Here is a 20,715-nt window from a genome sequence, read left to right on the forward strand (position 1 = left end):
ATAAGATCGGACGACTTATCATAACGATCGAGAAAAAAAAGTTGATCATTTCTTATAACTGGAAGGGAATACAAACATCGGCTTGCCGAAGAGAACTTCCTTTATTGTTTTTATTAGTTTTTCCATCGGACCGTCATGGGTAGCCATGTCTGTCTGTCCGTCTGTCCGTATGAACGCTGAGATCTCGGAAATTATATATTATTATAAAAATTAGAACTAGAACAGTCATTCTTGGCATGTAGATTCTTGCGCTTCCTGGGCAGCGCAAGTTTGTTTCAGCATACTGAAATAGCCGGTAGGTGGCGCCCTAAAATATAGCTTTGCTGCTTATATATCTCCATTTCCCTTGTGCTCCCTTAAGCTGAGTAACAGGTATCTGTTAGTCGAGGCACTGAGAATATCGTTATTCCTTGTTTTAATTATAAATGATGGCCAATTTGAGTTTAAACGATGTGGACTGAATTTGAACGAGAATGGGCGATTACGCCTTTTGGCGAGTACAAGCAAGGACCGCTATCATTCTAATTTTTATACACAAAACTAACAAACATTGTACATATATATACCCTTTACTGGTAGAGCAAAAGGGGGTGTACTAGATTTGTCGGAGTGCATTTATCACGTAAAAGGAAGCGTTCCCGATCCTATAAAGTATATAATTTCTTAATCAAGATAACCGTCAGTCCGTATACACGCTGTGGTTTCGGAAATTATGAAAACTAGAAATTTTAGAAGGCCTGCAGCGCAAGTTTATTGCAACATGTTGCCGCGTCTATTTCAACTTCCACAAACCGATACTTATTGTTCTCATATATCACAGCTGCGCCATGACGAAGTTGTTCAAGGTATTCCTCAAACTTTCGAACTGTTGAAAATTGAACACAAAATTTCAACAATCTAGGGAACGACGCTAAAAGCTCCTTGTTGTTCAACCGTTTAGGGAATAGCCCTGATTGTCAGACAAGCCGGTAGTATTGGTTTTTGACCAATATCCAGTTCTGAACTTGACATGGTATAGGATCCTGTATTTATTTCAGACTTACTACGATTGCGAACAAATTACCTTGCTGTGCTTATTATATATCATACAATATGGACTTAAATTGAATTACATTTGATGAATTTGAATTACCTATTTATAAACGAAACGGACCTTATAGATTTAAAATATACATGCTAAACGCTTCAACATTTTTGAAGTTCGCCAGCCCTGGGAGTTAACAAAAATAACGCCATCTATGAATTTCCCAAGCAACTAACAGAACCGCCCCCTATTGTCCGCCTACACCGGCAACCCCTGTTGATATTACAGTGGGTCAGCTGAATGTCTATGTTAACCAGAGTTGCCAGCTGGACTTTAAACGTTGTCTTGGTAACGGTTTTCACTCGATTTTATTGTCAAAGGAAAGAATAAAAGAGGACTGAGCAAACACAATAAAAGTAAAGATGTTTCGCCGCGGAAAATTATCCTTTCTGAGCACCAAAGACGATCGCATTAAAATAATAAACGAACGGATCAATATAACAGAACGCCATTTAATGGAGATGTGCTCAGCCTTCGCGTTGGTAACAAGAAAAATGGCCAAGTGAGTCCCGTGACAGTAATTTAAATCATAATTTGGAAATAATAACCACTCCTCGCAGGTACCGTGACTCCTTCGATGAGCTGGCCAAGAATGTGAAGAGTTATGCGGACGACGAGGAAATCAACGAGAGCCTTTCTAATGGACTAAAGAGCTTTACTAATGCGGTTACGATAATCGGCGATTATATGGACGTCAAAGTGCACCGGTTAGAACATAAGGTAGAGTCGTCACGAATTCCACTCCTAGATCTAAAAAGTGAACCGAAATGGGAAGATAAGTATACTTGATTATCCTGCATTAGCCTTACAATTTTAACTTTACAACAAATATTATATTATAATAGGCAACCATAATTATTTTATTATTATTTTAACTATTTTAAAAATAATACTTAGACCATTTTCTTTGGGACACGAAGGATGCCGGCTTATCCAAACCACGTATTATTGCTCATCTTATTTCCCCCGCAGATTGTCAACGAGTTGGCGCAATTCGAGCAGCTTTGCAAGTCGACCAGGGACAATCTTCGCCTTGCTGTTATTGCCCGGGACAAGGAGGTTCTACGCCAGCGCCAGATGCTAGAGTTAAAGTCGAAGTTTTCAGCGAACAATGTGGGTGGATTAATGCTTAACAATTCCCATCATAATCTTAAGTATACACACTTAGAGTGCCGCCGACTCGGAGCTGTTCAAAGCCAAAATGGAGGTGCAGCGCACCAACAAGGAAATTGACGACATCATCGGAAATTTCGAGCAGCGAAAGCTGCGTGACGTAAAGCAGATCATCAGCGATTTTATTCTGATCTCCATGAAGCAGCACACCAAGGCCTTGGAGGTGCTGAGCGCAAGCTACTACGACATAGGAAGCATTGATGAGCGCGACGATTTCCTGGAGTTCCAGAAGCTGATGAAAGCCAAGGAGGAGCCCACGCCTCGCAAGGCGGCCCTGAAGAAGGGCCTGCGCTCCCAATCCATGGATAGTTTGGAGCACGAGCACCTTGTTAGCCCGCTGAAAAGGCGTCCGAAATTATCGAGGAGCAGCAAAAATCTGGCAGGAGCGGGAATAAATCGCGGGAGCAGGACAGAGCCCGAAGAGGAAACCGATGAGCAGGATGAGGAGGAGGATGATGACGAAGATGAGGTAAGCTGGGATATGAGTTTCAAGGGATGTCTGATACACACACTTACACATCCATCCAGGAAACCGACCAAAGTGGAGATGAGGAGGAGGAATCAGGGACAGCAACAGACGACGAAAGGGAGCCCCCACAGCCGAGCAGCCAGGTCACCCCACACGATAATGTCTTTGGCGCCAAGATCCGATCTGGAGGCAAAGAAGTCGCCACGCCCTCCACCAGCGCCAGTGCGACTTCTGCTCCTTCGAAGCCCAGCAGACAAACGGTCAAGCATCCCTTCAAGGCGGTGGCCTCCACCCATGTAAGGTTGCAGAAACAGTTCCACGTTCCCCAGCACTAGCACTGCAATTACAAAGAGAATCGGTTGTCCTTGTCAACTAGAAGACCATCAGTATTGAAGACAAAATATAGTTTTAATGATTTCGTTTGGTTATCGTACCAGAATCTGAAAATATCTTACCTCTTTCTTCGGCACACAGTAAAAAGTATTGTATTTAAACTGAATGAATAAGTCCTCTATCCTTTTTTTCGAACATTTAAAAACACATCGTTATCCAAAAAAAAGTGGCAAACTCATTTTTTTTTGTTTTGCCAGCTTTTTTAAATTTTAAATAAATAAGAAATTAGAATTTAATATCAAATGATTTGGCCCACATTTACTAAAACAAAGTAATGAATATTACCAGGCCAGCCTGGTTAATGACTGACTTTTAAAACTGTCCACATTTATCTAGAACTTAGCTGACGACGTTGACTTGCATTCAGTTTTAATGGTCACGGCTCACGATTTGCATTATTTGCCCCAGATAAACAAGAATAAATATATGCATAACATAACTAATCAAGCGGAATTACACTTTTCTTCCCCTTTCCCGCAACAACGCCCTCTCACTCTTCAGGCGAGGAGACGGAAGTCGGGAACTGGTCGCCTGGTAACCGTTGTTAAATCGAAGTCCTGAACCCCCAAACACCAGGGACTTACAATTCTTGAATTTTTAATTTATAAATAGAAACTAATCGGCAATAATTCAAAATTATTGGCCATTGCTCACAAAGAATTACGTTACTTAAATTATGATGTTCCCGAGTGGGAGAAACTTAAAACTATGCAATAAACGGATGAGCAAATGTGTTTTTCGGAGCAACTGGGTGCGGAGGAGATTAAATGAATGTGAGAGCCTGGAATTGTAATCTTGATACGGGGACTGGGTGACTTTGTGCCAGGTGTTCGATGTATGTATCTTATGGGCTTGGGATGCAGTTTCCAGACGGGCGTGGCTGAACCAGCTCTACGGGTCTCATTTCTCCGGGCCCTGGCCCTCGATACCGGCCTGGTTCATCAAGTCAGCGATGCTCTTCTCCAGGTCGTCGATGCGGTTGCCCATGTCGTCGATGCGCGTTATGATCTGGTCGGACATCGTCTGGAACTTGTCCTGCACGTTCTGCAACAGATTTTGTACCTGATAACAGGAGGCGGATTTTACTGGGTGCTCGCTCGGGGTGTCTATTGGCTGGGTGGTTCCCGGACCGGGCATTACTCACGTATATGGTCAGCTCCTGCATGTTCTTGGGGTCCGCGTTGCTGTTCAGGGAGTAGTTCTGGTCCAGATCGCTGTCCATCTCGTTGCGCAGATCGGTCATTCTGTGGCTTCTTTGTGTCGCTGTATAAAAGTACAAAATTGCTATCGCTTCTATCTGCTTTGCTCCTGTTTGCGGCTGCGGCTGTTTCACTTCTGCAAATTAATTTCTTTATCAGGCATAGGGGTGGACAGCGGTCCGAGGGCCTTCGATAACTTTGGTGATAGCACTCTAGCTATTTCGATTGTTGTCTGACGCTAATTATATTTACTGCTTAATAAAATTTATACAGAGTTTCAAAAAAAAAATGTGATTAATAAGTCAATTATAAGTGCAGAGTTTGAAGAATTGAATTTATATACACATCTCTATGACTATCAGCAGTTAATGTCGATTTAAACAAGAAAAAATTATGTTTTTTTTTAGTTTAACAATTTTTTATTCGAAAAGATACACAGACTGTTTCAAACAAAATACACGCTTTGGGAATCTTAAAAGTGTTATCAAAATAATTGATATGGTTAACTAGCCAAAAATTAGTAATAAGTAGTAATAACCACCTAGCTATAGCTACGTCTCTGACTTATCGATTCCCCACGTGGATGTTTTCTATCGTCACCAAATGGAAGTCGAGGAGGAAAAACCGCAGGTTGTTAATAAAGTCCCTTAAACTAAATCAAAACCCTTCAAGCGTACCAAACTCTTGCAGATCATCACGGAGAACCCCAATGAGACCGTGATCCGTGAGCGCAATGCGGAGATCGTTTCCGGCGGCAATGTTTTCTACAATCCTGTCCAGGAGTTCAACCGAGATCTGAGCATCGCGGTCCTGAATGTTTACTTTCGGAGATTAGCAAAGGAAAGGGTCGAAAAGGCGCTCAAAAAGCAGCGGGGGAAGGTGCAAGAGGAGGAGGATGCGAAACCCTCTTCGGCTCCCGAGGAACAATCCGTTTATGTGGCAGGCACTCGTTATGAGGATGGACTTCGGATCCTCGAGGCCCTCGCAGCCACCGGCTTGCGGAGCATCCGTTACGCCCAGGAGATCGCAGGAGTCCGCCAAATTGTGGCCAACGACCTCTCCCGCCAGGCAGTGGCCTCGATCAACACGAATGTCATACACAACAAGGTGGAGGATTTGATCGAGCCCAGCCACTCGGATGCCATGTAAGTTTGTTTATTTTCTTAAGAGTTTAAGGACAAATCAAAAATTTCCAAAAAGGTTTCCTATCAAAAGATGGGTTTATTAACAATTGTAGTAAAAACTAATGTATATCTATATCTCAAATCATACAGGACCCTCATGTATCTTTCGACTCACGCCGAAAAGCGCTTCGATGCTGTGGATCTCGATCCGTACGGATGTCCCAATCGCTTCCTCGACGGAGCTATGCAGTGTCTAGTAGACGGGGGTCTGCTGCTGGTCACAGCCACCGATATGGCCGTGCTGGCCGGAAATGCCCCGGAAGCATGTTACGTAAAATACGGGTCGGTGCCGCTGCGGATGAAGTGCTGCCACGAGATGGCACTTCGAATCCTGCTTCACTGCATCGAGAGCCATGCCAACAGGCACGGCAAGTACATTGAGCCGCTTCTGAGCGTCTCAGCGGACTTCTACATCCGTATATTTGTTCGAGTGTATGTCGGACAGGCCCAGTGCAAGCTGTCGATGAGCAAGCAGTCCTGGATGTACCAGTGCACTGGTTGCGAGACCTTTACCCTTCAGCCACTCGGTATAACTAAGCCCAATCCCACGGCCGGTAATCCAAAGCAACTGAAGTTCGGGATACCGACAGGTCCGGCGGTTAACTCGCAGTGCGAGCATTGCGGTCACAGGCACCATCTGGGTGGACCCATTTGGTCAGCTCCGATTCATAATCCAGAGTTTGTGCAGGATCTGTTAAAGGCCGTGCAGGAAACATCGTTGCAATCTCTGGGCACCCAAAGGAGGATCGTTGGAGTGTTGTCCATGGTCCAAGAGGAACTACAGGATGTCCCCCTTTACTATACTCCGGACAAACTGTGCTGCGTGCTTAAGCTGGAGATTGTGCCCATGCTAAAGTTCCGCTCGGCCATCCTCCATGCAGGCTATCGAGTCTCCTACTCACATGCCTCGAAGAACTCGTTGAAAACTGATGCCCCGCCCGCGGTGTTGTGGGACATTCTGCGCAGCTGGAGCAAAAGGCATCCGGTGAATCCCGAGAGGATGATTCCTGGAACACCTCTGGAGGCCATACTTTCGAAGGAATGCACCGCGGACTACGAGTTTGACGAACTTCACCCGGAGGCCAACCCGAAAAGCCGCAAATCGGCATTATCGCGATTCCAGGAGAATCCCACACCACATTGGGGACCAGGAACCAGAGCCACAATCATGTAAGCTAAGTTCTTCCACCACCCTGTTTCGTACACTAACGTCCACCCCCTCCTAGGATTGGCGAAAATAAACTGCCGAAGAGCTACCGCAACCAGAACAAGAAGCAGCGTCACAAAGCTTCGCAACAGCAGCCTGAAGAGGACCAAAAGACCCCACAAGCGCTGGAGAATGATGGTGATGAGAAGCACCCTGCCAAGCAGCCCAAGCTGGAGGCGTCTGCGTGACAACTGCTTCTACGTCACAAATTTATTGCCAATAATGTTCTAAAACACAAAACAGAAAATTGAAGTTTTTTTGGGAAAGCAAACGCCTTTGCGAAACTAATAGCGGAAGAAGTTTCCGTCGGAGGTCTGGCGAGAGAACCCGTTGTTGACCAGCTGGTTGTGGACGCCGCTGCAAATTAACTTGACGCTGTGCGGGTGGATCTTTTCCTTGCAACCGCCTAGAAATGTATGGAATAAAAATGATATTCGGAAACTACAATTTTTACATAGACAACGGCCCCCAATGGGACAACCTACCAATGCGAAGGGGATGACCCAGAATGTCCTCCTGCTTGCGCCGTATAAAGCGAGTGTTGCGTAACACTCGAAATGATTTGAGCTGGGCGCCAATTTCCTTGGCTGCCCCAGGAGCCGACCAGCTGCTTATGGCGCGGCACGTCTCCCGCTGCATCACGTAATCAACCTTGTCCGGAAAGGCTTCACGGGTGTGGTCGTAGCGCGACTGCAGCGAAAAATCTAGACCGTCCTTCGGGATGTTCGGATTGGCACGGTATCGCTTGCTCGACCGCACCGAGTTCATCGTCTGGTGATAAAAAAGCCGTTGGTACGGCTCCAGATGGCCATGCCATGTGCCCGGATTCAAGTGAGGCTCCGGCGGCGGAGGCTCCGGAAAGGAGCACATATAGGTGCCCTCCGTGTGCAGTTCAGGCTGCCTATGAACTCACAAGATTGAACATCCGAAACCAAGCCAGCATCAGACAAAGCTTACCAGGAAACATTTTTGACCTGCACGGTATCGTATTGAATCATCTTGCAGGAGCAAGCAATCAAATTTTGGACGAGAGTGTAGGGGCTTTGACGAAAGTGAGTAGGACTGGTCCAGTTTCAAGACAGGTTGGATTTGTTATTTTGCCTACAGTTTCCCGGCAACTGTTTTGTCAATATACAAGCCGATTGCCAAGTTTTATAGTGTCAATGGAAACCGATTGAAAAACACAACCAATGCTATGGAGAACAAAGCGAACCTTCATAAAGCCAAAGACCACCTTCTATATTATTTTTCTTGAAAAATTATGTTTTCGAATTCTTTAAATGTAAAAAAAACGAAGATTTCGAAACTTATTTGCAAATCTATTTCCATGCTTTACTTTGCATGATTTGAAATTATATTTCCCAAATAACAACATCATAATGTAGAATTAAAGCAAGTTAAATTTTATTGAATTGTTCTTTTATCTGCAAAATAAGAGGTTAGTGTGCACACTCACCAAATCGACAAGGTCCCAATCGCTCAAGTCATCTCGTGGTTCCCAACTGGAGGACATCCACCGCATCGTCAAAACGGCTCAGCTGGAAATGTTTTTTCTCCTAAAGTCAAAAGGGACGCCCACCAACAGACAGGAAAACACCAACAACGCCAACCAGCAACAAATCGCGAGACGAGATGAGACGAGAGAAGAAGTGACGGGTAACAGGAAACTATGAGTGACTGCTGCTCCCAGCTCCCAAGCTGGGCTCCTAGAATCTGGAGCTGTGGCAGCGGCAGCGGCTAACAGGAAACGGGAATCTGCTACGGCAACTGCGACTGCAACATCAGCGGCACCAGCAGCAGCATCGTGCGACAGCAGCAGCAACAGCAACGTGCGACAGCAGCAGCACCAGCATCTGCAGCAGCAGCAACAGCAGCCACGCGGTGTCCGCTCCCGGGAGAAAGGAGTTGTAGCTTAGATGATGCGCTGCTGCTGATCCTCCCTCGCGATTTAACCACAATCTTATCTGAGCCGCAACAACTGCCACACACCATTGCCTGCATGTATATAATAAACGTGTGGGAGAAGCTTGTTAATAGTTTGTCGTTAAAAGGTACAAATAACGGAAACGAGCAACACAAACGCAATCGAATCGAATAGAATCGAATAGAACGCAACGAAACAAACAGTGTCCTAGAGCAGTCCTATCACTCATCTTCCTCTCTTTCTCCTCCTGTCTGTCATCTGATATTTGGGTATTAAGTTCAAGCCGTGTTAATTTGAGTTTATTATGTTCTGTTTCTGGTTTTGTTCAGGATTTCTACTACGCTACTAATAAGTATATCAAAAGCCTAATGTGGAGGAACCGACATCGAGGGATCACCAGTTAATAGGGATCTCGCTCGGAACATAATCATGCCTGTTCTCTACTTATTTTCTCTGCCGAAACTTAAAATAGTTCGCTATAAATAGTTTTGTAAAGTGTAAGACTGTTAAATGGTTTGTATACCTGCTGTTCGGGTACAGCATGACACAGTAGGAGCCACAGATCCGGCACAGGAGACGAATGTGGCTTTGTCAGCGAGCCATACCTATAAACGAAGCAAAATAAAATGGGGAATAAATATAAGGGGGATTGTGTTCAACCCACCTCGCTCTCCCACAAGATGGAACGTTTCTTCGATGTTTAGGAGCGGCTGCGACTGCGAGACGCGGCTGTGCCCAGGGCACCGGACCCGCTTCCGATTCCGTTGCGGCTGTCACCGCGCACTGGACTGCGCGAGAACTTGGATCGGCGATCCGGCGAATGGCTACCAGCCGAGCGGGAACGAGAGTAGGAGCGGCGGCGCGGGCTGCGCGACCGGCGACGCATCGGAGAGCGAGATCGTGAGCGACGACGTCCGCCGGATCCGCCTCCACCTCCTCCGCCGCGACGACCGCTGGAACTGCGAGTGGGCGAAGACGGGCGGCCGTAGCGGGCCATCTGGACACGGAGCTCCCTGCCGTCTAACATGCGACCGTCCATGGCCTCCAGTGCGTCCTCGGCATCGCGTTTGTCATAGAAGCTGAAGTACAAGACAGACGATCTATTAGATCCATGGACACATGCTTCCTTTTACCTAAATTTAAATCGAAACTAATTTGTGGGGTCCACAGTATGTTGGCTAGCAGGGTTTTGGTAGGCAACAGTTGCAAGTAAACACAGTCACTCTGGCATCCTTTTGCTAGGGAAGATGTACAGATTAATGCTGATACATATTCGAAGATAGCAAATAATGCACGTGGTATCACAATGATGACAACTAAGGTAATATAACTTTTAAAACACTAAGATTTCAATTAGTAACTGTTGTATTCTCAGTATGTTGGCTAGTAAAAGTTGAGTAGGCAACAGTTGCAAGTGAACACAGTTTTTCTGGCACCTTCTTGCTAAACAAAACGCGTACAGATTGATGACTGAAACATTTTTGAGAATTGCAAGTGATGCGAGTGAGCCGCGATGCATAATGGATTCATATATATATGTAGTATTCTCAGTATGTTGGCTAGTAGCAGTTGAGTAGGCAACAGTTGCAAGTGAACACGTCGATCTGGCACCGTTTTGCTACTGAAAATGTACAGACTCGTAGCTGATACACCTTCGATGATAGCAAATAATGCTTACTCTACTTAATTAGGAAAATTATAATAATGCCTAGTGAGTGGCCTATCCCTTTTTTAGAGAACTGTTATGAGCTGTCTATAAGTGACATTGCTCCGATACAAGCTACCTTCTATGTACAGTTTTCCTTGGAAGAAGTAATTTCCCGCCAAGATGCTTTTATGTGTACCTATTCTAACTTTTGAAGAGTGGTTTAGGAGGAGATATTTTGAATGTTCATATGGAAGTACAAAGCATATTCAACATAGACCGAAACCATGTCTTAAAACCAAAGAGGAAGTTTTAAAGGTGAGGCTTTCACTAGCGGAAACATGTTCGAACGCCTTTCACTTTACCACTGTTGGTGGGTTTCAGAAGAGGACCACTGTGCAGGTAAGTTCGTGAAAGGCGGCCCAGGGCTGGTAACACTTCCCGGAAACTGCACGAACAGGGACTACTTACCGCACAAAGGCGAATCCACGGCTCTCGCGCGTGTAGCGATCCCGGGGTATGTAGATGTCGCCCACCTCGCCGCATCTCTCGAAGACCCGTCGCAGGTCCTCCGGCGTGGTGCGGTATGTGAGATTGTCGACCTGCGGATATTAATACACGCGGATTGGTTTACATGCCGCAACGAGGTTATCTAACCGGGGGACGTCGTCAGCCGGCCGCCATTTTGTAAGCGTTTTCCCCATGTACTTGCCTTCAACGAGACCATTCCATCGATCCTGGGAGGAGGACGCGCTGCGCCCAGTCCCCCGGCACCGCCACCGTTACTCATTGTCTATCTAGAGTTTTAGTATCACTTAAAAACACGACTCCTTGAAGCGCGTTTATCTCTAGACGATTTTTTCCTTTCTGTTAAAATGGCGTCAGACGACGTTAGAGCTGGAACTTTGGCGATCTTTGCTCAGTACAATCGATGGACAGGTATTATCGATAGGTGTAGAAAACGTGCAAAAACTAGTTACTGAACTATCGTGAAAATCACCGTTCTTTCATACGTGTTTTTGAAATATGGTAATGATGTGTTTCAATGATGTGGGTCAATCAAAGTGGTAAGGTTAGTCTTGTAAAAGAAAGGAAATAATAATTAATATTGTGGAATGTTGTTATTTTTTAAATGCAATAATACCATGCGGTATTAAAGTTAGAGAAATATAGGTAAGTCTAGTTAATAATGGACTTTGAATATATAACTAGTTTTAAAAAGTGTGGAGCACTTTTCTTTGCATTGCTGACCACTGTGCCTGCACCTATCGATAAGCCGATAACAATGCGCATTTGTGACAACCCTGACTCCGATGCGTGGCTTGAAACGTGTAAAAATAGGAGAAGACTGCTAATTCCGAGCACCGCATTTAGCGTTCAGGTAGTCGAATCGCACCTGCAGGTCACCAGGCGGCCGCCACTGCCTTCAACAGTCGATAACGCAGGAAATAGAGGGAAATCGAGTTCGATCCGAGCTGGCCTCTACAGCACACTCGGGAAACACAACACCAAATCACAACATTAGGGTAGACCTTATTGAGTCGAAAGTCTGGCTTGACCCCCGCAGAACCAAAACCCCCGGCCCACAACCATCGAGGCGTGCGAGTGTGTGTGCTTGGTTCTATTGCCATTCCCATTCTCCGCTTCCCACTGCAATCCCAAGAAACGACCGCGTGTGTTCTGTGTGAGTGCGGGAGCAGCAAGAAGAAGAAGCCGTTGAAGGAGGGCGAAAGTGTGTCGCGTGAAAAAAGCGAAAGATTTTCATCGGAAACAGAGCACAGAGGATAAGGACGCACTGCAACGATGGCCGCCCAGGAAAACACGGAGATCAGCACAAAGTTCTCCACCCTGAATGTGAACGCCGTGGAATTCGTGCCCAGCTTCAGTTACAACAACGTCGTGGCCGCGGCAGAGGAGGCGGTGGCAATTGTGTCAGCGGAGGAGGCGGCGGCGGACCCGGGTCCCGCCTCCGGATCAGCCACTCCAGCCACCACACCCGACTCTGTCGGAAGCGGGGGATCCACAGCCGCGGCAGCTCCCCCTCCTGCGGCGGCACAGGCGGCGGCCGCGGCGGGGGCACCGCCACCCACATCGTCCTCCAATTCCGCGTCGCCAGCACCGGGTTCGCCAGCCACCACGCCTTCTGGAGTAGCGGCGGCAGCTCCAACACCCGTCGAAGACCCCAACCCCTCGGACAAAGTCGCAAACAATGGTAAATAGAGCTAGCTAAGCCCCTGAACCCCTGCCAGTCCACACGCCCCACGTCCATTGAACTCTTCCCCTGTGACGTCAACAAAGAAGCGTGTTATTGTTGCTACCTGCTGGTGCAGAGCGCCTAGAGGGAGGGCGCAACGGAGAGGGGATAGCGGGGGAGGGCCCCGAGGAAGGCTGCATTCAGCAGGTTTGGTTTAGGTTATCGGTGTGCCGCAGCACATAACCTCAATCTGCGCCAGCGCTGCAGTCGGCGTCGCATGTGTTGCTTTAGCTCCATTTGATTTGCGAGCGTTGTGCCGTTAAACAAATGGCTAATCGCTCTCGGCCTGCGCGCAAAAACAGTTCTTTGGTCAGGGCCTTTTCTTTGGCCGCTTCCCACGTCGTCGTGTCGCCAGCGGCGGCTCATCGCAGAGATGCGCAGGGATCACGGCCAGAATCACAGGGTTTCGCCATCTTCAGATACATTTGGACATTCAAAATTAGGCTCTACGTTTCTGAACACATCCTTAAAAGATTTTTTAAAACCTCTAGTACTCGGACTGCATTAGAACACCTATTTAATTTGAATGGAGTTACAAGGAAATTTTGTTAAATTTCATTTAATCATCATTTACCCCAAAGTGATGCTCAGGTATTTGTGGATTTTAATTAGGCAAACTTCTAATCCCCTCTGATTTTTATTAAGAACAGTAAATTCTAAAGGTTTTGTGACCGCAAAGCCTCAACTATGTAGGAGTTCAGTTACTTTGCATTTTTATTTATTTATTACTTTTTACATGCGATTGTTCTTTCCGCCTTTCTGAAATATTAAATTTGAATAGGGTTTGAAATGGTAATATTAGTATTTGTTGCTTGGAATAATAATTCCAAATAATTAGGAAATTCATTATGAATTTGTATCGCCTGGGAGATAAAGCCCAGAACGTGAATTGGAATTTGTAAATATAGATATGGATATAATATAGAAAAGAGGTTTTGTTACAGTATTTGGTAGTAGGATTGGTTAGCACAGATTGTTATCTTCTGCGACATCTTCTTCTTTTTGTTGTGGATTCCCTAAAAAGACTTCATCCCTTCAGAAAATCCCGCAGTTCATGTTATTTCAATGGTAATCCCGCTAATGGTTCTCTGCCTTCGCCTTGTTTATCATCTTGATTTTCACAACATTGTCACAATCACGGCTTCCATTCACGGCGCATCTCCGGTGTCCACTCACCCACTTGCCATTCTCCCGGCGACGCCGACGAACAGCTGTTTGCGCTGCCATTTTCTCCCGCTATGCTGTGTGCCGCCGTTTATTTGGCCATTTGCCTCGTCCCTCCGCACCCACACGCGCAAAGGGCCCCGTTCATGTGTTTTTGACACGTTTGCGTTTTTGCCAGCCGTTTATTGGAGCCTGTGCTGCGCCCAGCTTCGCTTCGCGGACTGGAATGAAATGGAATGGCATGGCGGCGCTGTTCAGCTGGCTCACTCGTCGTTATCGCAGCGACTCCACCACTGGGGCCACTCTGTAGTTGCTTGGCCCGAATGGAAGCGCTTAGTGCAGCTCGCCGGCGGTTGAAACCGCTTCGAACTCGATTCCGGCGTTTGGCTGTGCGGCAGGCAAGCGAAACCGACGAAAAAAATTATGTGCTGTTGGCTCTTACACTTTCGCGCGATCGCAGCTCGCTCTTCCGTCCGCTCCTGTTACCAATTACCAGTTCGCTTTGAGTTCATGTATCGCAGTCATGAGTAGGAGCGCCGCCAAGAAACCATCGAGGTCGCAGTGGAGAAAAAGTTAGTAGTTCGGGTGGCCCGCTGGTCGGGTTACCGGTTGCGGGATGCGGGATCCACTTCGAAACACCCCACTTCACAAGGTCGGAGACCTACCAAAACTAAGGTTCGGGATCCTAACAATAGAAGTCCACCTCTTCAACCGAGCACGTTGTCACCAGCACTCCAATCGGCACATGACTCATCGTCCGGCTGGCTAGAGCCAGCGATTTCCAATTAGCATGTGGCCGCCAGGTCAAGCACAGCGAGAGCATGTGGTAGTGGTTACTCAGCTAGCACCGACTGAACCTGAACGAAGTACACATACTCAAAATAAGGAGAGAGCTAGCTCAGCCTGGTTGCCAGAGAAGTTTCCATGACTTCAAATCCTCTAGAAGGGCTTCCAAGAAATGAATTTCTCCACAAGTCAACCTAAGTTGAAATGAAGCTGTTTGCACAGTTGTGTTTTGCGCCAAAATGAGTGAGCGAAGGCCTACTCCTCCAAAAAAGACGCCTCGCATTTTTGAGAGTTTCCTAAAAATAGTTTGACTCTAGAACAAATTGAATAAAATGATTATTGTAATTAAAAAGAAAAGCAAGTATGTCAGAAAGACACGTTGTATCCACCAAACTCAGTGAATGCCCAAAAGGTTTCGTTTTGTAAAAATAGAGAAAGTACGCTGGGCACTTCTCTATCTTTCAAACACTACGATGATGTGGAAAGTTTCCAAAAATAACATAGGAATGAATTGAATTTATGTTTCCCTCAGATCCATTCACTATTCGATTTAATCTGGATTATTCCAGTGAATGTCTTTGACTCTATGCGACATTTGGTTGATACTATTTTAAGAAAAGCTGAGTTTTCAATATTGAAAAAAATATATATAAAAACATGCTCATCGTCATTATCTATCTATTTAATTAAAGTTATCACTTTAAATTTATGTAAATACACTTTCTATTGCCTTGATTGCACTTTCAAAAATATCAACGTTTTGCCCCATGCATGCTCGTGATATAACCTAAATCGATACTTCCGCATTGGAATGTCTCTCAGCAACTAATGACATTTCCTCACCAAAGCACTATAATTAATTACCATTTATTTGCTTGTATTTAGAAACCGATCCTGCTGACAGCTGGGATGTGGACGATGCAGTGATCACGCCCGAGGACGAGGAGGTGGAGGATGCCGAGCTTACGGAGGGCGAGGCCACGCCCAAGGTATCCAAGAAGAAGGTGATCAAGGTGGAGGAGAACAGAAGCAAGCGAGAGCACGTAAATGTTGTCTTCATCGGTCACGTTGGTAAGTCAGAAATTAAACATAGCTGCCCCCAAAAGCCTTCAGTATTGTGATTTTACATCTATTAGATGCTGGAAAATCAACGATCGGCGGACAGATCATGTCACTCACGGGCATGGTGGATAAGCGGACGCTGGAGAAGTACGAGCGGGAGGCGCGCGAGAAGTCTCGCGAGAGCTGGTATTTGTCATGGGCGCTTGACACTAACCAGGAGGAGCGCGACAAGGGCAAGACCGTGGAGGTGGGAAGAGCCTTCTTCGAGACAGATCGCAAGCACTTTACCATCCTGGATGCGCCCGGTCACAAGAGCTTCGTGCCGAACATGATCGGCGGAGCGGCGCAGGCCGACCTCGCAGTGCTAGTCATCTCGGCGCGAAAGGGTGAATTCGAGACGGGCTTCGACCGCGGCGGTCAGACCCGGGAGCACGCCATGTTGGCCAAGACCGCTGGCGTCAAGCATCTGGTCGTGTTGGTCAACAAAATGGATGACCCCACCGTCAGTTGGGATCAGACGCGTTACAACGAATGCAAAGACAAGATACTACCATACCTCAAGAAGCTGGGCTTCAACCCGGCCAAGGACCTTACCTTTATGCCTTGCTCGGGCCTCAGCGGCTACGGCCTGAAGGACCAAGTCCCTGAAGAGCTCTGCTCCTGGTACCGGGGGCCCGCCTTCATTCCGTTCATCGACGAGCTGCCCTCGCTCAACCGCAAGTCTGACGGCCCCTTCATCATGCCTATCGTGGACAAGTACAAGGACATGGGCACCGTGGTGATGGGCAAGGTTGAATCTGGAACGGCGCGCAAGGGCCAGAACCTCTTGGTGATGCCAAATAGGGTACGCGTTTATACCTAGCTTGCATATGCCTGAGTACTAATTTGACCTTTCTTATAGACGCAAGTCGCGGTGGACCAATTGTTCTCTGACGACTTTGAAGTCACATCTGTTGGCCCCGGCGAGAACGTCAAGATCAAGCTGAAAGTAAGTGGAATTTTGATTGTCAAAAGTAAAAAAAAAGGAAAATTAGGAATAATGCAAATAGCTATAAAATCAGATTCTTTATTTGAAAAGTGATGATTTTTTTATTTACTAGCCTTTTTGAAAACGGGTATATTCTATTCGTCAGGAAGTATGTAAGAATGTAAAGAAGTGTTTTCTAACATGTGAAATATACACCCTATTACAATTATTAGCAGTGTCGATATAGCCATGTCCGTATAAAGATTCTGAAAGATATAAGGTATTAGAATTGAGAATAAAGATTCCAAATTCAGTAGAGTGCGAGATCCCTCCCGCTTGGGTTAAACACTAATACGCCGCCTAGGTTTCACGATAGGAATGATCGATAGGTAGCGCTTCTGGGTGTTGTGCAATTGTGGACTCCGTTAAGCTGAGTAACGAATATCTGGTAATCGAGGCACTCTCCTGTATTGTTCTTCGTTGTTTTTAATTGTGATTGTAATTAAAGTACAGAATCGACCTTCTTCCCGTTTCACTTCAAAAAAACCACAAGGATTCGAATTACCCAGAACTATTCAAAGACTAATTTCCCAAAGAAAAGCTCGGATTCGAGTTTGTTTCCGGCGCAAATTGGATACTTATTTATTATTTATATTTAACGTTTTTGAAATCCGCTCGGATTTGTCTACAGCGCACAGGGTTGTTATGGCACGCAAAAATCGTATTTTGTTAAGATGAGATCTTAACATTCTTTATTTTGTTCGTTGTTCCGTGTAAAAACAATTATTGATCCAAATACATATCTTAAAAAAATGTCAAGATACTATAGCTGCACAGGAAGGGAATGCAGGAATTTCCGGAAGAAGCAAGGGAAATTACATTATGTTAAAGGAATACCTTAATGAACTCACTTCCGAATGGAAACTGGAAAAAGCCCGAATATTTTGGCGACCGTTGTTACTAACCTGTAATCAATTATTTCTAAATATGTTTCTCTTTAGGGAATTGAAGAGGAGGACGTCTCGCCAGGCTTTGTGCTCTGTGACGCCGCTAACCCGATCAAGACGGGAAAAGTCTTTGATGCTCAGGTCGTAATTTTAGAACACAAATCAATTATCTGTGCGGGATACTCGGCTGTTATGCACATACACTGCGCTGCCGAAGAGGTTACAGTTAAGGTAAGTTTTATCATAATTTCTATAATTACACGCAAATTAATTCGGTTTTTTTCCTTAGGCCCTCATCTGTTTGGTCGACAAAAAGACTGGCGACAAATCAAAAACACGTCCACGGTTTGTTAAGCAGGATCAGGTTGCAATTATGCGAATCGAGTGCTCCGGAATGATTTGCCTAGAACAGTTTAAGCTATTCCCACAAATGGGCCGATTCACGCTCAGAGATGAAAGTAAGTCTGGAGCTCATACAAATATAAAACCACGGCTAACCGTTATTCTTAACTTTCAGACAAAACCATTGCCATTGGCAAGGTGCTAAAGGTGGTCGAATAAATTGAGCCAAGCTGAATTCGAGCGCCCGCCTTTCATTGCGATTTTTGAGATAGCATTGCACGCCCGACGAGAGAAAACAGCCACAACAACAGCAACGCCACGCCACGCTTTCTTCACATTTGACAAATCCACAAAAACAGTACACACCCACGGTCGAGCTCGCACTCACAATATGGTTACTTTACTTTCTACCAACAATAGCAATTGATTATACATTAATAAGTGGGGTTTATAGGGAATCGAAAAAAAAACGGAACGGCAATGTAAAGTTCATTAAAAAACGGGCAAGCAAAGTTAATTTACAACCCCGACGCACGGATGGAGAGTTCAGAGATAGATACAGAAATGCATTATATAAGAAATATAAACTATATTATGTATAACTAAGCAGCAAAATCGGAGGCAGCGAACGCGAAACAAGATGAACTATTTATATATATATACACAACAAACCACTCACACGTATATATATAATAATGTATGCGAAAGAGAGTTGGAGGAGTCGCGATGATAACTGATAAGGCATTAATAGTTTCTTTGAATGATTTTTTTTGTTGAGGCCCTGTCTCAAGGATATGGAGCATTAGAAGCCGTCGTCGTTTTATTGGTTTACTACTTTTGTACAAACTGTAAGCATTAAATTCCGTACGCGTTTATGCCTAAATCGCGCACGAGACGTGACATTTTTTAAAACTAAAACTAAAGCTGCAAGCTACCCCATTTTTGTATTTGTACACGCGAAAGCAAGTCCGAACCCTCCTCCCCCATTCAGCTTCCTGTATGCGCCTTCAAATTTCAAATTTGTTAAAACCCCTGCAAAATACTATACGATATTTTTGCTCTTCTTTTTACATGATATAATCTAAATACTTTAATTTAAGTTTAAGCTTAAAGAAAATGAAGTAAAGTTGGTTTGATTTGTAAGTTGAAAATGAAAAGTCTTTGGAGTAAAGAAAAGCACGACGAAAAAACATATGAGAAAAACTTTTAACTTTTATTTTAGCCATCTGATAAAAACACTTTATTTTGCTGATTTAAAATATTTGATTTTTTATAATTTAGTCAATTGAAGAAGTCGTTCGAGTTAAACACGAAACCCACTTATGAAAGAATAAAATGCCTTTTGCTACTAAGCAGAAACAAAAACACAAAAAATTTAAGGGTTTTCTTTAAGTTTGATTTCTCATCCAGATTCAGGACCAAGGCGGTTTCAAAACATTCACCCCCGTTATTCAGGTTTTGTATTTCCCCTTATTACTTCAAATGCATTATTTGTTACATATGAAAGTTGTTGCCCATACCGACACAAGTAATAAAATAAACAAAAAATAGCAACTAAGCGCGTTGAGCAGTCCCCCTGTCTAAGTTAATTCAATTAACTGATACACACTTAAATCGAGTACATATTTAATGAAGGACTTAAACCAGCTTCTAACGCTTTTCGCAGCCTCCTACAAATCGAATTCGAATGAAAAATTATTCATATTTTAATAATACTAAATGCGATATAATTGTTGACAACGCGGAAACTTATTTAAAATGTTTCTCACATACACCCCCGACACTGACACTCAACCAAATCACACTCGAAGACAGACAGAAGTCGAAAACTAAGCCACTGAGGAATAGGAGCGATCGTAATAATAGAAATTATATAGACAAAACGGGAATATTTATACAGAAACCTAAATTCAAATGTATTATTATTATACATATACGTATGAAATGAAAAAAGCGATCTGCATAAATTTGAACATTTTTTATCAATAAAAGTGAAAAAAGAAAAAAAATGGACTTAACAAACCGAATTTATTGAACTCATTTATGTGATAGTTTGGAGCGCAAAAACATTCTCCCGGTCCCAAAAATTGGAGTCAGAAATCGCAGAGCGCTGAATTGAAGTCGATCAATATACCTATATATTTATACCCTTGCAGAGGGTATAATGATTTCAGTCAGAAGTTTGCAACGCAGTGAAGGAGACCGACCCCATAAAGTATATATATTCTTGATCAGCGTCACTAGACGAGTCGATCTAGCCATGTCCGTCTGGCCGTCTGTCCGTCTGTCCGTCTGTCTCTCCGATTCTACGCAAACTAGTCTCTCAGTTTTAAAGCTATCGGGCTAAAACTTTCCCAAAAGTCTTCTTTCTATTGCAGGTAGTATATAAGTCGAAACCAGCTGGATCCGACAACTATATCTTATAGCTCCCATAGGAACTATTGGGCAAAAAAAAAAATTATATATTCGGTGTTTTTAAGCATATAACCTTCGAAGCTTGGAAATAACATTTTTTAATTAGTTCTGAATTTTGTATTACATTTTTTCAAAATCGGACGACTATATCATATAGCTGCCATAGGAGCGATCGGAAAATTAGTGGTAAAATAATATGAAACAAATTTTATCTTTGGTGTTTTTTAACATATAAGCTCCTGCGCTTGGAAATTAAATTTTTTAATTGGTATAGAATTACATTTTATTTAAATCGGACGACTATATCATATAGTTGTCATAGGAACGATCAGATAATTGGTGGGAAATAATATGAAAAATTATAGCTTTGGGGCTTTTTGACATATTATCTTATAATATTGAGAATACACATTTTTATATTTTTAAAAATTTGGAATTCAATTTAATAAAAGGGTATACAAACTTCGGCTTGCCGAAGTTAACTTCTTCCTTGTTTTAAT

The 20,715-nt window shown here is 44.4% G+C and overlaps 6 protein-coding genes across 10 annotated transcripts; 3 read left to right on the top strand and 3 right to left on the bottom strand.

Moving 5' to 3' along the window:
• Nucleotides 1-1,039: 1,039 nt before the first annotated feature.
• Nucleotides 1,040-3,735, top strand: LOC108033806 (CBY1-interacting BAR domain-containing protein homolog). 2 transcript variants are annotated; one of them, XM_017108425.3, is made up of 6 exons: nucleotides 1,040-1,586; nucleotides 1,645-1,804; nucleotides 2,057-2,197; nucleotides 2,253-2,726; nucleotides 2,786-3,022; nucleotides 3,621-3,735. In XM_017108425.3, exons 1-6 carry the CDS (start codon nucleotides 1,447-1,449, stop codon nucleotides 3,678-3,680), a joined length of 1,212 nt encoding a protein of 403 aa, XP_016963914.1. In that variant the 5' UTR covers nucleotides 1,040-1,446; the 3' UTR covers nucleotides 3,681-3,735. The 2 variants fall into 2 exon arrangements, with proteins under 2 accessions (XP_016963914.1, XP_043949885.1); XM_044093950.2 differs by lacking the exon at nucleotides 3,621-3,735 and having other exon boundaries at nucleotides 1,044-1,586; nucleotides 2,786-3,225.
• On the bottom strand, nucleotides 3,700-4,488 carry LOC108033810 (heat shock factor-binding protein 1). Of its 2 annotated transcripts, none has more exons than XM_050884867.1 (2): nucleotides 4,264-4,488; nucleotides 3,700-4,163 (listed from the first exon to the last, which is right to left on the bottom strand). In XM_050884867.1, exons 1-2 carry the CDS (start codon nucleotides 4,360-4,362, stop codon nucleotides 4,020-4,022), a joined length of 243 nt encoding a protein of 80 aa, XP_050740824.1. In that variant the 5' UTR covers nucleotides 4,363-4,488; the 3' UTR covers nucleotides 3,700-4,019. The 2 variants fall into 2 exon arrangements, with proteins under 2 accessions (XP_050740824.1, XP_016963918.1); XM_017108429.3 differs by having other exon boundaries at nucleotides 3,700-4,181; nucleotides 4,264-4,479.
• Nucleotides 4,489-4,907: 419 nt separating this feature from the next.
• LOC108033805 (probable tRNA (guanine(26)-N(2))-dimethyltransferase) lies at nucleotides 4,908-7,156 on the top strand. Its single transcript, XM_017108423.3, has 4 exons — nucleotides 4,908-4,948; nucleotides 5,009-5,463; nucleotides 5,593-6,672; nucleotides 6,729-7,156. Exons 1-4 carry the CDS (start codon nucleotides 4,922-4,924, stop codon nucleotides 6,895-6,897), a joined length of 1,731 nt encoding a protein of 576 aa, XP_016963912.1. The 5' UTR covers nucleotides 4,908-4,921; the 3' UTR covers nucleotides 6,898-7,156.
• Nucleotides 6,891-7,849, bottom strand: LOC108033808 (cilia- and flagella-associated protein 276). Its single transcript, XM_017108428.3, has 3 exons — nucleotides 7,667-7,849; nucleotides 7,195-7,610; nucleotides 6,891-7,115 (listed from the first exon to the last, which is right to left on the bottom strand). The coding sequence occupies exons 1-3, from the start codon at nucleotides 7,705-7,707 to the stop codon at nucleotides 6,994-6,996; spliced, it is 579 nt and encodes a 192-aa protein (XP_016963917.1). The 5' UTR covers nucleotides 7,708-7,849; the 3' UTR covers nucleotides 6,891-6,993.
• Nucleotides 7,850-8,516: 667 nt separating this feature from the next.
• On the bottom strand, nucleotides 8,517-11,184 carry LOC108033807 (serine/arginine-rich splicing factor 2). 2 transcript variants are annotated; one of them, XR_007763349.1, is made up of 5 exons: nucleotides 10,991-11,184; nucleotides 10,750-10,880; nucleotides 9,298-9,712; nucleotides 9,157-9,238; nucleotides 8,517-8,704 (listed from the first exon to the last, which is right to left on the bottom strand). XR_007763349.1 is itself a non-coding variant. In XM_017108427.3 (4 exons), exons 1-3 carry the CDS (start codon nucleotides 11,066-11,068, stop codon nucleotides 9,334-9,336), a joined length of 588 nt encoding a protein of 195 aa, XP_016963916.1. In that variant the 5' UTR covers nucleotides 11,069-11,184; the 3' UTR covers nucleotides 8,917-9,238; nucleotides 9,298-9,333. The 2 variants fall into 2 exon arrangements, 1 of the variants encoding a protein (XP_016963916.1); XM_017108427.3 differs by lacking the exon at nucleotides 8,517-8,704 and having other exon boundaries at nucleotides 8,917-9,238.
• Nucleotides 11,185-11,578: 394 nt separating this feature from the next.
• LOC108033898 (eukaryotic peptide chain release factor GTP-binding subunit ERF3A) lies at nucleotides 11,579-19,827 on the top strand. 2 transcript variants are annotated; one of them, XM_017108554.3, is made up of 7 exons: nucleotides 11,579-12,490; nucleotides 15,368-15,553; nucleotides 15,619-16,388; nucleotides 16,446-16,532; nucleotides 17,513-17,689; nucleotides 17,748-17,916; nucleotides 17,976-19,827. In XM_017108554.3, exons 1-7 carry the CDS (start codon nucleotides 12,082-12,084, stop codon nucleotides 18,017-18,019), a joined length of 1,842 nt encoding a protein of 613 aa, XP_016964043.1. In that variant the 5' UTR covers nucleotides 11,579-12,081; the 3' UTR covers nucleotides 18,020-19,827. The 2 variants fall into 2 exon arrangements, with proteins under 2 accessions (XP_016964043.1, XP_016964044.1); XM_017108555.3 differs by lacking the exon at nucleotides 11,579-12,490 and adding an exon at nucleotides 14,089-14,268.
• The last annotated feature ends 888 nt before the right edge of the window (nucleotides 19,828-20,715 follow it).

Source organism: Drosophila biarmipes, chromosome 2L (genome assembly GCF_025231255.1).
Source record: "Drosophila biarmipes strain raj3 chromosome 2L, RU_DBia_V1.1, whole genome shotgun sequence".
NCBI lineage: Eukaryota > Metazoa > Arthropoda > Insecta > Diptera > Drosophilidae > Drosophila > Drosophila biarmipes.